The sequence below is a fragment of the Syngnathus acus genome, chromosome 14 (genome assembly GCF_901709675.1).
Source record: "Syngnathus acus chromosome 14, fSynAcu1.2, whole genome shotgun sequence".
Taxonomy (NCBI): domain Eukaryota; kingdom Metazoa; phylum Chordata; class Actinopteri; order Syngnathiformes; family Syngnathidae; genus Syngnathus; species Syngnathus acus.
The window spans coordinates 4264815-4281108 of record NC_051099.1 but is presented as its reverse complement, the minus strand read 5'-3'; the positions used below and the strand labels follow the sequence as shown (position 1 = coordinate 4281108).

Here is a 16294-nt window from a genome sequence, read left to right as displayed (position 1 = left end):
CATCTGCAAAGTGTTAATCCATTTTTTTTTTGGTTTGGCAGCGTTATGATGCTGAGTTTGCAATACTGATGACAGTTAATCTTCAAAACACTCCTTATCACTTGGCGACACGACAGCCCTCATTAGCAAACTCCACTTTGACTGATTTAGAAGCGTGCCTGCCAACATCATATCGAGCACGCCCGCATTGCAGGCGCACACATTTTCAGTAAAGCTGTTGTTTGTGGAAAAAAGCTTTGAGCTGTAAGCTGCTCAAGAGATGCCTATTAGGATACTGAGCAGAGTGGATACTGTGTCCCATAAGAATGACATCATCACCAGCCAGGGGCACAGATTTTTCTATTCCAAAAAGAAGCTGGTGTTTCTTTGCATCAATAACTCACAGCCAATCCTCAATAAAAAATAAAAAAAAGACTTCAAACAATGAAAATAATTGGAAAACTAAAGCGTGACCGGTGTTCATTTGGCACAAGGACTAAATAAATGTTTTTTATATTTGTAACCATTCAAAGAGGAGTTGGAATTAATTACTTTTGTTTATTCTATTTGAAGCGAATGTGTGTTTTTTTGCTAATCGGATTGTGTCTTTAGCATCGGAAGCATTGTCACACACGGGCACCTGTTACATGGTTCAGAGCCTCTCCGCTATTTGACCAAACATGGTTTTGCCATTTGGAAAACAATATTGGGATGACTACACATTAGCAAATAAATGTGCTAATGTGCTGTGAAGTGGTCAATAGTTTTCAATCAATATTGCCTCATCATTGATTTACTGTTTTGTTTTTTTAATATATCTTTTCATCCTCTGTTCCCTGTTCTTATCGTCCATATTTCCGCCCCCCCTTCCTGGGCTGCCTGGAGGTTCACATTTCAAGCCTTTGCCAAGCCAGCAGCGTCTCACATGATAAGAGGGAGACAATGCTGCCCATGCACGAACGGAAGAACCATGATTGAACAACCAGTGTGTTTATGCGTGCCCGTGTTTATGTACGGGTCAAGCAAATGTTTACTTGGGAGTTCATTTGCAGTCAGATCACAGAAAACACCGCCGTCCTCTCCTTTTTTTTTGTCTAGGAAACCTGCCCATCACTTCATACCACAACATTCCTGGCATTAATGATAAAACACATACAATTAGCAAAACCACCAGATCTTGTCAATTTACATTTTGTAAAGGTAAATTGAAAAATCTGGGATGATTTACTTTGTGGCGATAAATCATGGTTTGAGCTCCTTATTGACTTGTGTTGCAAAACAAGCCTATAAAGCGGGGGAAGTTAAATTCCCACCCCTGAGGGGACGTTAATTACACCGGATGACGCTAATAGAGTCACAACAAACCAATTTAAGAAGACGGTCGCGCAACTAAGACGTACAGAACCGATCGCTCACACAAAGCAGGCCATGCTCGTGGGACGGGTGAATGAATGGCCATCCGTCTTGTTTCTGTCAGATGCAAACATTGAACAAAAGATGAGAAAGCGAGCCTGAGAATTGCACTTATTGTGGATCCAACGACGGGGTGGGATGAAAGATGGAAGCGCTGAAGTCAGAAGCCAAGGAAGACTTAAAAGAAGAGAATATCATCTGGAGATAAAACAGCAAACATGCATTATTCCCTTGTTACCGTCATCTTGTGGTACGGCATCAGGCAGGTAATTGGATGCAACTATCTTGCTTCTGATGCTCCATTTTTCTTCTTCTGCATCTTTGGATGGGATAGCTAAGATGATGATGGTCAGGTCTTCTGTCAGAGAAATCACCCCTTTTTTCTCACTTTGCTTCAATAAGACTGTTGGGTTGTCTCAGGTTTTTTTTTTTGACAGGCTGTAATTCTATTTTAGCCAGAAGAAATGTTGAAGATGACACTTTGTGGGCTCCTCAGATATACAGTGGATTTAATAAAAAAATAAAAAATAAAAGTCTACACACTCCTGTTCCAATGGCAGATTATGATTCAAGAAGAATGAGATCAAGATTAAATCATTTTTAAAACTGCATTTGCAATAAATGTGACCAATAGCAACTGGAAATTGAATGAAACTTTTGATGACTCGTCATTTTTCCACAAGTGAGTTGTACAGATAACAAAATCGATCGATTTTAATCAGTCAGTCAAGAAAGCAAAGGTTCCCAAAAAGCTTTAAAAATCAGGTTTAGTTGATATCTTTTTACTTTTTAGGATTAAATCACTTCTGTGTCACCGATAAAAAAATCATAAAGCAAATCTAACGGTGCTCTAAGAATGAGCCTTGTTGAACTGTGCGAAAGAAACAAAATGAGAACAAAATCTTGCATCTCTCCAACTCCAAAATATATCCTATCTTGTTTCTCTCTGACATGCTTGGGCTGGAAGCTGAGAACCGGGGGAATTCCAGTCATGATGAAAGTGAGCAGCTAACTGAAGAGTAAACAGGCTGAGATCAAACCGACAGAGCCGGGAGACAGCCGAGTGCATCCGAGTCTTTCAAAAGAATAGTCTCAAAGTGTTAAAGTGTAAAAAATCGGATAATTAGCCTCCCAGTGTGACGGGATCTGAGCGCAAATAAAGGGAGCATAGAAAAAAAAAACTGTCGTAAGCAAACATAATGTAGTAGCTGTGTTCCTTGGTGTCCCAATACTTCTGTGCCACCAACCTCTAATTGAAGCAGATAATTGGTGTGACAGGCCTATATTGATGGTATGCTTCATATATGATTTATTAGTAGATTTATGTAAGCATGTCAACATGAATTAGCGTGTACTGTGCTGACACTGTTAATAATTGCATATACTGTAAGTCTCATTTGTAGCGCTGACCCAGAAACACTGGCATAACGCCGCCCCCACTCCCCTCAACAGACTTTTTATCATAGCTATTTTTTTTTGTCATATGGAGACAAATTGTTTGAGGGTTCAACTCAAATGTTGTACTTAAAATATAAAAATATATACTTTTGTACATGTCCGAGTCTATATTTAAATATATACAAGTATCATTTTATGAATAAGCCCAATTCCTGTACATAAGACAATTGAAGATTTTATTGTCTTTAAAGCATCGGTGTCAAACATAAGGCCAGATACGGCCCACCACATCATTTGATGTGCTCGGCAAAGACAAATCGTGCATCAACTATCAATACTAAATTACAAATTGTCTTTTCTCCAATTTGTATTAGCATTCATCTTTTTCAAAATATTTGAACAATTTTTACTCATCAGAGCAAAGAAAATGAGCACACACTCAAGAGAAAGCTTTGAGCAGACAATCAATCATGGCATAAGTGGAAAGAAAGGAAAATGACAAATGCGAGTAAAAGCAAAGTGCACATAAACATGCACACACACACAAGTGCGGAGTATGTTTATGGCTTACGGCCCAGGCTGGAGAACTCAAGCAGGTGCAATCCTGCAAGTGCAGTCACAACAATGACTCATCCAGGCTGCTCTTTTCATCGAACAGACGCTAGTGGGAATTTCTGGAGAGACCCACGCCCACACAGAGCAGCTGTATTCCACTTCGTGTCAACAGATTTTGGTAAATCCACTCTTGGTATTTGTAAGTTATAAACATGTACACACACACACGTGCATACTGAATGAGGAGGCAACATTTGGATAAAGTTGAAAAAAATATGATCTTGATATAATGTCCAATCATCTTTCCTCATGCAATGGAAGAGAGGAAAAAGTGTTTAAGGACTCTGCAGCTTTCATCTTGCCCGATATGGTATGCACGTTCATCTGTATCGGGGGGGAGAATGATTGACAGCTGGCGTGGTACCATATGGGCTCAGGCGGCGACAACCGGCTCTGAAATAACACAGCAGGTACTTTGATCAAAGCGACTTCCTATTTTCATCAGCGCGCTTGGGAGGACATCTGCATAGCAGCTTTGCTCAAGGGAGCGCTGACACAGCAGGCCGAGCATCCTCAGCAGACTGGCAAAATAAGATTTCCCCTTTCAAGCAGATCGGAATGAAAGCGAAAGCATAAAATAACTCCGTATGATGGCAAGTGAGAGTTTGCGTGTCGCACATGGAGGGAAATGTGCCAAAAAAAACAAAAAAAAAACAGCCCCCAAGTTACAGTTGAACTTGTCGGGAAATATGGAGGAACATTCCTTCACGCTCTCATTGCTTAAGATGACTCCTTCAAAGCCAGGACTGCGACAAATTTGATTTTTTCCCCCCAAAAAATTCAATACATCACCTACAGATGTTTATTTAACCCCGAACGTGATAAGCCGTATAGAAAACGGATGGATGGAAGTTCCTAAAAGATGATTAGGAAGCCAAATCTTGCATATTTCTCCAGCAGTTCTTCTTGAGAACAAAGCTTCTACTTGTATATCTTCAAATAACTACACAAACAAACTCCAGTAAGAAATGAGGTGGGTGGATTACACGCGTATATTACTTTCAGGAGCAGAAAAATGCCGCTGCCGGCATATTTCTTTGAAGTCATGACCCATGAAACTCCCAAAGAACCATTTTCACTCTACAATATTTTCTTTGGACTAGAAAAGTACTCACCAGCAGCCACATCAATAAAAAGAAATAAACAACAGCCCAAGAGTGCTTCAAGCAATAGAGAATATTTTATTATAAGAATATTTTTGGTCAGGCAATGTACGCTTTATATTAATTTTCTTTGTGATCATGAGAATCATACATTGGCATCAACACAATTCATTCCGAGATGTTCTGCTTTTAAAATCAGTTGTTCCGATTTTAAAAAATCAGTGATTGAAATGAGAATAATTGGTGGGGAAACATAAAATGTTGGATTTTTATATTACTCCATCCAGATTTATTTCCCAATCTAACAAGCAAACTATTAAATTAATAAAGCCATTGTCAGTAGTTTAGATGCTCTTTTTTTTTTTTCTTTTTTTCACTTTGCCAAAAACAAACAAAATAAATCATCTATTACATTTTTACTAAATTCCCTACAGAATAGGATCAATCAAATCATGTCATTGCATATTGCAAATGAGCCCCATGTGTGATCATATCGCAGCCAGATGCTAACCGAAGACAAATTATATTTACATGAATGTAAACAGCATATAAATTATGCTAATATCAGAACAACAACAAGTTACATTGAAAAAAAATCCACATAGCCTTTCATTCAGCAGTAAATGATCCAATTTAAACAAGCTAATTGGAAACTAAAGTGCATAAATGTAAACATGCCCTGTGACAACTAAATCACCCAAGCGCAACCTAATAATTGCCTTAATCTTAAAACATGCTCTTAATTACCAAACCACACTGTGATGGCAAAAAGCTTCTCAGTTGCTGTGTTCAAGATTTGGTTTGCCCCAAAAAGCAGCACACACGTTGGCCGTATAAGCAATGTAATGGTTCCTGACCACTAAAAAAGAAGCAGGCTTATGAAATATACATGAAAGTAGCAAAGCTCTCGCTTTAGCGCACAGCAGTGTCCTGCCTCTCTCACTTGGAACATAAAACATTGATGGGGCCGCCGTGGCGAGGAGGAGCGTCATTGCAAAAACAAGTTCACCTTCATTCTCTGGACCACCATAAAGGCCTCAACTGGTTTCATGTGAGGACATGTCTGCACGGAGTGGAACATTACAGACCTCCCTCACTTTGATTACAAGGTCAGAGAAGCTTTGTGCCCCATAGAGGAACAATGCTTTGTCTTCTACGTGCATCTTTTAAATCTACTCCAACATGTCAGCACTGGACAAGCGGCACTTTTCCTGTCTTACATCATCGTAAAGTGCAACAATGACCTTTGCTAGCGATGAGATAACAGCGCTTCAGACAGTTAACTATAACCTTTAGATCCCGAAACATTCCATACGTAAGAGGTAAGCTCTTCATATTTTGCCACTCCAAAAAACAACAATTTTGATTAATGCTATTTACATTTTTTTATTTTTCCACTAGAAACACTCCAGCGAGCATGTGATGTAAAAGCTGCAGTTCATATTCGACCTTCGCAACAAAATCGGTCGCTGATTTGTAAATGCCATATGCAGGGATTGGTTTCATTGTACACTAGGGACTCAATCAGCGAGAAACTACAAGTGATTGACCGCTAAAATGTTTACAGTTGCCTCCGTGAGAGTTTTCACCGTGAATATATCACAATTTGTTTTTAGCAATATAATGAAACGTTTTAGTGAGCAATGAGATCATGTTTTGTGTGCACAACTCAAAAGAAAAGTCACACGCAGCCCTGAACTGAGGACTAAGGAGGTGTAATTGGCTTTTTTTTTTTTTTTTTACATCAGTCTCTAAATCTGCCTTAGCCTCACTTGAACACGAGCTAGGGACACGCCGGTTGCTTAGCAGCAGCTCCCCTCCAACGGCTCCTTTTCTTTCGTTGTTGTTTCATAATTTTATTAAGTGATACCAGAAAAAAAATGTTTTTTTTGTTTCAACTATCAGAAGCAAAGCATCTAATTATTTTCTTGTTGCACAATATTACTTCCAAACCAGTGGTTGTTTCATCCCAACTTGTGTGCTGAAAGGAATTGTTTATTTATTATAATTTATTAATATATGTTTATTAAATTATTTGAAAAAATTATTATTATTTGAAATATATGTTTTTTCAATTAGTCTGAAAGTCATCGTTTATAAATTAAAACAATGTATTTTTATTCACATATTTATGCAAGTGGATGTATAGGCAGAACAATTAAATGCTCTTCCACTAGATGGCAGAATTTACATAATCAACCTGTGGATTCCATCAAAGTTGGGGAACACTATTTTAGTCATGTGTGGGTTCATTTGTTCCTCTCTTTTTTTTTTTTATATGTGACTTTCAGGACTATAAGGACTAAAGCAAAATAATCATCTTATCTTCTGAGAACATGCACTGAGGTTTATTTGGGTGTGTGCCGACCTGAGGCCATCTGCATGTATCCAGCCAGGGTGCAGATCCTCCTCTCGCATCCTCCACTGGGCAGAAAGACGGTGATGATGGCCAAGAGAGCGCTGACGGCCAGCAGGGCGCACCCTCCCGAGCATAGCACTGCGCTGGTCTGGAAAACAAGCACACACACAAAGCACGTTGTTAAAAAAAGATAACCTTGCGATAGCCAAACATGTTTTGCTTGAAGCCTGTTGTGTAATACGACAGGTTAATGGCTGCCTCAGCTTGAAAAGCGCTCTCGGTGCTCAAACAACAGGGTGCTGCTCCTGCTCATTATAGGGGCGTATAATCACACACTTGCTGCAAGCAAAAGGAAGGAAACAGACCAAGGAAGAACTGTAACAGTTAATCAATTAACATGTCAGCCAAAATATTGTCCAAATAAGCATTTTAACATCATCAAGTATGAAAATGATGAGGCAACCGAATTTCCATACAGAATGGGAGGTCGATTTTTTTTTCATATTGCTTTTCCTCATCTACCAGAGTAGTCAAAGTTCCACCATGACCGATGTTCATTTGTAAGTGTGTCAGACTACCGTATTTTCCGGACTATAAGGCGCACCGGACTATAAGGCGCACCTTCAATGAATGGCTCATTTGAAAATGTTGTCCTTATATAAGGCGCACCGGACTATAAGGCGCACCATTAATGCATCATGTCAGATTTTTAATCCAAATCAAATCATTCTCCATTTTATCTTTTTTATTTCAACTTCAGACGCAACAAATTACTTTATAATCACAAAATAATGATCCATAGTCTTTTTGATTCATGATTCATAGTCTTCAGCGGGCCACTTATGACTGATTTCATGACAAAGCTTCGGGCCAGTTTAAATTTAGGAATTTGGTCCATATATAAGGCACACCAGTCCGGAAAATACGGTACAGGGCCGGTTTATTCCATTTAACACAAGCCATCATGCACAAACAAGTGTACAGTGAAGTGCAACAAGATGTTTGTGCTCCAGCTGGACTATGATGGTGAAGGTGCCCTTGCGATACACACCAAGCAGCTGAGGCATGTAGCAGGGGTGTAAATCTAACACGTGTTTAGCCACAACGACAAATAAAGGTCAAAAGAATCATCAGAGTGGCTGCCAACAGCGTCACAGCCCTTCGCTAACACTCCCCGGTCTGCTCCTGTGCCAAAGAGCCATAACCGGCTAATTAAATCGTCTCGCAAGCGAGGAAGTCACTCTGCTTTCAACCCGTCTGTCACATCAGCAGCAGCCATCACGGTGCAAGCTTTAGAGACTGTGATTGATTTTTTTTTTTCTCAATATCACACATTGATGGCCCGGCCCGGATGCTAATAACTATCGGATTTTCTGCACGATAAGGTGCACCTAAAAACCTCCAATTTTCTCAAAAGCCGACAGTGCGCCTTATAATCCGGTGCGCCTTATATATGGACCAATATTGAGCCACTACGGCAGACGTGTCCAAATATATGGACTTATATATGGACAAAGTTTTAAAATGGGCCATTTATTGAAACTGCGCCTTATAATCCGGTGCGCCTTATAGTGCGGAAAATACGGTATGTCACAATCTGTAAAAATCTAAGAAAGTGGAACCTGAGACTTGGAAAAAGCTTGTTTCAGGTCTCAAGCAAAGTTCAGGTCATCTTAGTGATGCCAAATAATCAAGTTAATTAACTTTCAAGAGACAGCAAGTAAAAAAACAAACAAAGAAGAAACAGGTTAAAGGCACAAGGTAAAATCTCTCAGTCAATTTTGGCTTTCTTGTTCCAATGTAGACAATTGAATGAAGAAATAATGAACCAGCACACTCCCAAAAAGAAGCGTTATGTTCTATGCTCTTTGTTCTCCTGCCTTGTTCCACTTCAATGCTATTCATGTCGTCTTTCTCTCAGCAGCTTCTTGAATGCTGCCCACAATGCAGTGACACATTAAAGCATCAATCACGTCTCGTATGGGCAAGTGGAAGTGAAAGAGGGGGAAGACAGCAACATCCAATTATATGAGTTGTACTTCCCTTCAAGCAATATATGCCACGTTAGGATGTTTTAGTGTGGGGGGGGGGGGGGGGGAAAACTAATTGATCCTTTGGTAGCGGCAAGTGAAAATCAGGCTGTAAATTCTACAGTAAATTTGTGGCGTTTTTTTTTTTTTTTTCCATTTTGATATAAAGTCAGCTGCTTTATATTAATATTATATTGACGATCATTGGCAAAATTAGCTTTGAAATCCAACGAATCATTTTTTTGAAATTGCCTTTTAATTAATTAATCTGTCCTCATTTATCATCTGTTGCAATAAAACAAACTCATTGACGCTTTTACTCGCAGGCATGATTCCACGACCGTACTGACACAATTCTGAGCGAGTTCAATTGTGTGAAATGCTCTCTAAATAGGTTGTAATTATGTGCGGTACCCCTGCGTGCGACAGCTGTACTTCCCGTGCAAAGCAAATGATCTGAACGGGAGGGAAAATGTGTGTGAAACATTGGAACATGCAACCTAATCTCATTTGGAAAGTAACCCTGTCAGACAACCCTCTGCCATTATCGCGTTCTCAGGCAACATGACTTCTTTATAAAGAAATGTAATTGCTTCCTTGCAATAAACGCACGATGAGCATGCTGGAGACTTATAACTGCACAAAAACACGCCACCCAGCTGCTTCCAGTAACAAAGGGATCATTAGGAGAATTCTTAGATTACATAATTCCGCTACAGCGTTCAATGAAATTTAATTGCGTCGTCACCGGGGACTTTACTGCAGTAAATATATCCATGTCGTTAAATAGTCGTCGCGAACCTTGATTGTTCATTGCCAAAGTGATGATGCTCTTAAGAGAAATAAATACGCCGCTTTCTAATGACTCGTCTTAATGAAGGACAAGAGGGGAGTGAAATGATTGACCCTCAAATTGACCCCCCCCCAAGCGTGTCTACTCAAGAAACCCATTTATTCATCCATTTTTGCTAATCTGAAAAGCACTTCTAAATTACGATCTGGGTAATGTACACTTCTTGTTGAACGGCAGCGATAGAAAATGATGTGCGAGTGGCCTGCAAACGTCCCACCAGGTTGTGTGTACACACTGACTAGAATACAGGATGCAGCGGATATGAGGGGGAGCGAGAAGTGGAGATTAATCACCTGACATGTGGATGGAGTGTCCGTTTGGGCCTCAGGGGCAAGCTGCAGATAGGATGTGACATTCAGAAACACTTTGCCCACACACGTGCAAAAACATGGAGTCTGGGTGATGCCACTGGATTAAAAAAAAAAAAAGTTGTTGCTATCACGTTTTAAGTGGATTTTATATTTCATTAAGTGTGCTTATTTACACAGCCTTGCAAAAAAAAAAAAGAATGTGTTCTTCCTTTTTCTCATATCACATGCAAACATGCTCAGTGCAGTCAAAGTATTATTTTACAGCGTTGTTATTGAATGTACAGAAATAATAAAACGTATATAAGACTAGGGAATTACAACAAATCAATGTCGGGTAATATATCCAGCAAATGTATTCTCCATTAGTGTTAAGCACTTGACTATCAAATATGGTGCAATCCAGAGAATTCCACATTTAAAGCGCCCCACTAGAAATATAAGGCTTCTGAACTTGGCATTTAAAAGATTAGCATTTAATAGCAATAAAAGAACAAATGTGCACATAGACACCTGCTGCACAACTTGCCTTGTTAAATTAAGCCTGAGCAAAAATGTGCTCTGCAACCATAACAATGCTTTATCACCCAAGTTGTGTCTGTTTGTTTCCTTTGGCTAAAAGGACATTTCCAACAACAACAGATATTGCGACTTCTCCAATATTCTTCAGGATGAGTGCACAAACTGATCCTACAGGCAATGCAATAAATGCAATCAGCATTCCAATACTTCATTTATTGGGTCATCATAAATTGTGTGACTGCTGTCCAAACGTCCATCTGGCTCCAGCAGTGCCACAAATGGGCTGTGCAGCAAATAATAATAAAAAAAAAAGATTACTGTGACTGTTTCCTGCAGCACTGAGACCACACCATGAGAACATTTGAACACAACAGCACAATAAAAATATATATCAAAAAAGGCAGTTAAAAAGTCAATTTCCCATAATATGTCCCTTTTATTAGCACAAAAGTTTTGGCATCATCGCCGGCTACGAAACGGATTCCCTTGGTCAATCAGAAGTCCTCTCACTTAACTGAAAACTCAAAGTTCAACCCGACTTCTGACTTCATCCTCTATCTTTTGGAGAAATGGTGGGCTGGTTTGTGTTGATGTGTGGGAAAGTTGAAAAAAAGTGACATCAAGTCCAGAAATGTGCTCACTCTGCTTCTTCTCCCGCCTCCTCGCCTCCTTTATTATAGATCACAAAGGTGGATCAGTCTAGATGAGAGGATCATATAACCGGATTGAAAAGTGCGGGGATCCCTCCTGGCCCGATTTAATGATGACAACCTCAGAGATTTATTCAGTTCTCATAATGAGCTGCTAGTGGGTACTCAAAGGCGGGCGGGGGAACCTCGGGCAAAGTTCCGCCTTTCTCTCAAAAGGACTCAGCAATTGTATTAAGGAGCACCTGATACTTTGATGCCACCTCGTTCCCCTGCTTTTCAAAGCGGCTCTTAATAAGAAATGACATGTTATGAAGGAAATTAAGAATAAAAGAAAATCAGTCATTAGAGCGTGTTTGGCATCCAAACAATCAGCATGGCAGAACTGTTTCAAACATTAGCCGCCTGTAGGAGGAGAGATGAGATGTGAGGGTTGAAGAAACTGAAGATGTGAGGAGAGAGGCTGGGAGCTAGAGCATTTCTTTGTCTTTTCTTTGTCCTCTTTTATGTTGGCATAATAACACTGCAGCCCACATATTGCACATCTCGCAGCCCACTGGTGGATGCTCAAGTGCACTTAGTTCTCTTTGGCAGTAATCAAACTGTGATCGTGACAGAGATCCATCCATCTGTTTTGTCTACTGTTGCTGTTGTGTAGGCCACACACACACACAGAAGAAATTTGTCAAGATTGTCAGAGTGACCCAAAAAAATAATAATAAATCTATCACTATACTAATTAAATAGGCGTAATGACAAGTTAGCCTTCAGGGGCGTCAAACTCATTTTTTTCACGGGCCACATTGTAGTCATAGCTTCTTTCGGAGGGCCATTATGACAAATAAATGTATGAGCACCTCATATTATATAAAGTAAAAGCTACAAAACAAACTGACAAATAACTCGTTTTCAAATCAGACGAGTAAAAACTGGTCAAATATTAAAAAAAAAAAGATATTAAAAGTGAAGACAATTTGCAATTCTAGTAATGATACACGAATTTGATGCACAATTTGTCTTCGCGGGCCACATAAAATGATGTGGCGGGCCGTATCTGGCCCCCGGGCCTTGAGTTTGACACCAGTTATTCAGTCATCCAATTTGCAAATAAGAATTTTTGTTTTGAGCCTTTCAAAAATGTACACAAGTAGAAAAAAAAATTTCTCATTTTGCTTGTGTTTCTTGGCGTCACCATTACAGTCACATGCTAAATTCATCAGTTTACATATAAACCTCCCTGAATATGCAAAAAAAAAAAATGCAATTAAGTTTCCAGCCACTTTTGCAAACGTTGAGTAAATCAGTCCACTCTCATCTTGTTTCTAACTATCAAGCATTTTTGCGCCTTCCTCTCCATGTGTCAGAGAGTGAAGGGCTTTGGTGAAGGCTGCTCTTCACCCTCCCTCCTCCTCTAACACCCTCCAAAGCTCCGACAGTACACTTTTAACTATATGCATAGTACGCTGCAGCACCGGGCCTGAGTGCACATTTCATAATTCATGTATAGTGTGAAAAAAACAGCAGCAAGTATGGTGGATGCAGCAAACTCCCCGACCCCGGCAGAACGAGTATTTGAGTATTTGACACATCATTTAAACTTGTTTCATCTTACCAGCGGGGAAAATATGATCGGAAGTCCTTTTTCAATTAAATCAAGTGAAAAGTGTTACCAAGGAGGGCGCATTACCGATTCAAGCTCATAGTTGCATCACTTGTATTTGATGTAGTGCACTTCGTCTTTTTTGTAAAGAGCAGCCACTTGCATGTTAAGGAGTTTGACCAATAAAGCCCTCAGAGTGGATCACTTTCATTCTGATGGGTTGAGGTGATTTATGGCACAATTATTTGCATATTATATTTCCTTTGAAACGATTATCCGAGCCAACCGACCAAAAAGATTGTCCAAATGACGGATGCCTCAAAGTAGAAATCCAGCGACATTTCCCCTTTATTGAATTTTGAAAGTCAAGACCCATGGGACTTGATTTTTTATTTATTTTTTCTGAAGCCACAAAGCTTACTGTGGGATTTGATGAAAGAGTAACGCTCGGAAGCTCGGCCACATTCCGGGAGGCTTTACGGTTTGATCTCGCAGAATTTGGTGAGAAATGAAAAAATGGAGCAACCTACAGTCATCAGTAGATGTAGCATCTTCTCCAAGCAGATTTTTTTCCTCCACCACATTATGTCACATCATGATGGAAAACGTATTTCGAATTACTAAATTAAAGTTGTAAATTGTTTCGCATGTCATTCCAGGGTCGACACTTCTACACGGTGGCTTGTATGCAACAAGCATAGTGAGCTATCATTTATCTTGGAAAACAGGGAAGACGGCTCTCGGGTAAATCAATACATAAACTACCCGCAGGATCCACAGTAGAAGTGACAAGCTGCTTAACAAATGGAAGGTGGCCTGCCAATGCTCGCTGACTCAGCAGCTCTTCGTGAGGGAAGTGCTGCTGCGATGCCCTTGCACTGGCCCTACTAGGAAAAAAAAAAAAAAACTGTATATTGTGTCCAACATCACACGAAAGCAAAGAGGGGGGATTTCACAACAGTTTTTTTTGTTTTGTTCTAAGAATCAATGAATACATTTCCAAGGATGTCCACTGCTGCCTTTCTGTGACTCCTCCAGTCTCTGATTGAGAAAATGTGAGGTTGCGTCCGGATTTTGTCAAAATTAGATCAGTGTGACAAAGAGGACTATTTAAAAACCAATTAGAACTTTACGGATGATTTTGTGAGTATATTCTAATAATTAATCGAATTTAAATTGACATTGCTGTGAAGTCGAATGCGATTTTTATATCACAAAAGCTACAATTTGGAAGAAAAAAAAAAAATGGCTTGACATTTACATATTAGTGACACCGAAAATTTTTTAAATCCCAATATTGAGGGGGAAATAAAAATACAATGCGATGTTTTTTCCAAATCAATCATCCCACTCCATCCCATCAATGACTTTTGAAGGTGCACCTAAAAATGTGCAAAGCAGGAGAAAATAAACATACATTGCAGCTAGCATCAATCCATCCGTCAGAGTGGATCATAAATCCTTCTCCTGAACTGATTTCCTCTCCATTTCGCCTAGATGGATATAAAATTTAGACGACCGTGTTTGTCCGCTCGCTACACGCCTCATTCTATTCATCATTTGGACACATGCCTCTCGACACTTGCAATTTCTCGCTCGTGTGTAGCGAAGCAAGTCAAAACAGCCTTAACACCTTTTGTGTGTGTTTCATCAATCAACATCACAACTGTGACTTGATGATGTTTGGGAATAAAAAGTTAAAGAAGTTGGCCGACACATTCAAGTTCATGCTGCAAAAGTTTCTGGAATGAGACAATTTATATGCCAGTCAAGGTAAAACAGGCAACCAAAACAAACAAATCAACAAAAATAACCTAATTTATAGCAGGCTGAGTCTGCAGTCGTGGGTGTGTCGACCTCATTTTTGTTTGCCAGGCAGCACGGCTTCACCGGCAGCAGGATGATGTGCGGCCATGCTCAAAATCAACCATGTGAAAAACAACTCGGCGGAAGGAATGGCAGTAAAAAACACGACTGCTGACCCGCCGGCGGCTCTCGTTCCTTCCTCGCGTCGAAGCCAGGATAAGCTATGGATCAGCGAATATACTTTTGGGTGCTGAAAGAAAAAGCCCAGCTCACTACCAGACATTTCATTAGGTACACTTGCACAACCTAGTGCAAGGTGCACCCCTGGAATTCAAATCCACATTATATTAAGTTTACTGGACTTAAGTATTTCACACACAAAAAAAATAGCAACTACAATCAAATAATGATATCATTATATAATAATATAAAATAGTTATATATATATTTATATATTTTTAATATTTTTTTTTTTTATATTTATTATATTATATTAAAAAAAGTATTATTGTGATGATATTTGACATTATTAGATTGAGTTGATCTCAAATGGGAAGGATAAATAAGCATCTTGGTAGGTGGGTGCGGCCCCCTCTGGCCACCCTGTAGCAACGGCTCTGCCTTGACAAAATAATGGCCTATTGAATCATAACGGCAATATTGAAGGAAATCATTCTAAATCATTCAGCCATAATTGCAACAAGATTGTGGTAGGACAAAGGAAGTCCTCACTGATACTGATGTAGACAGAAAATGGAAAACAGCTCAGTTGGACTTGGCAAAATTGGATTGAAATCAGCTTACAGACTTCACCTCTTGCTGTTTTTCCTCCAGTGTCCCTCGAACATTACTCCATGTGACCTCACTAATTACACAATCAATGATGCCGCGGGCAGGCAGCTTGCACGTCGATATCTGTTTTGATTACCCGCTTGGTGGTAACATGTCTGCTTTTGGTCTCAGCAAGACAGGTCACACTTTGTCAAAGCGTGTCGACACTGTCGTGCAATGAGGCCGCCGGTAAAGAAAAGTCTGTCTTTGTCTCGACACATTGGGTGCGGGACTCCCCAAGGAGAAGAAGGGAATTCAAACATGTGCATTCGACCCCGTAACATGATTTCCCACCGGCGTACACGCTTTCATACAAATGGCTTTCGCCGTAGTGAGAGTTAATGGCTGCGGGGAGAAGAGAGATGTGTTACAGTAGATTTAAGAAGCCACTCATAATGGTAGTTCAACGGATTCTGTTTCTTGTGTCACTAATTGAGTGTGGGGTTGCTATTGCATCACCTCCCTCCAGGTGGAACAGTGTACAATTGGCCTCATTAAAAAAAAAAAAAAAAAGTATGTCCAAATATGCCTTTAGAATTGAATTCAATTGAAGTTCATCTAATTTGTCCATAGATGCAAATGTGGCCTTAACATTTATTTTCATGCCGTCAATAAGGCCAATTCAAAAGAAATCATAAGTGAAATTCATGACATGACATTGCTCCCTTTTTACAAGTTGTTCTGCTTCACTGAGTGGTGAAATGACATTATAAGCGCCTGGTGGGGTTTGTGTTTTTCCACTGAGCCCATTGGGTGTCCCCTCCACCTTTTTACTTGTGTTGCATTGGCCTCAGTTTGAAAATACTTGCACTGCAGTCACTCCAGTGGCA

At 39.8% G+C, this 16294-nt stretch overlaps 1 protein-coding gene across 1 annotated transcript in view; it reads right to left on the bottom strand.

Annotated features, from left to right (window-relative positions):
• LOC119134125 (transmembrane protein 211) overlaps positions 1–16294 on the bottom strand; it is a 37513-nt gene that overhangs the window by 20223 nt on the left and 996 nt on the right. Inside the window, exon 2 of the mRNA XM_037270612.1 lies at positions 6877–7015. Coding sequence (XP_037126507.1) covers positions 6877–7015 — 139 coding nt within the window. The remainder of the gene's footprint in view (positions 1–6876; positions 7016–16294) is intronic.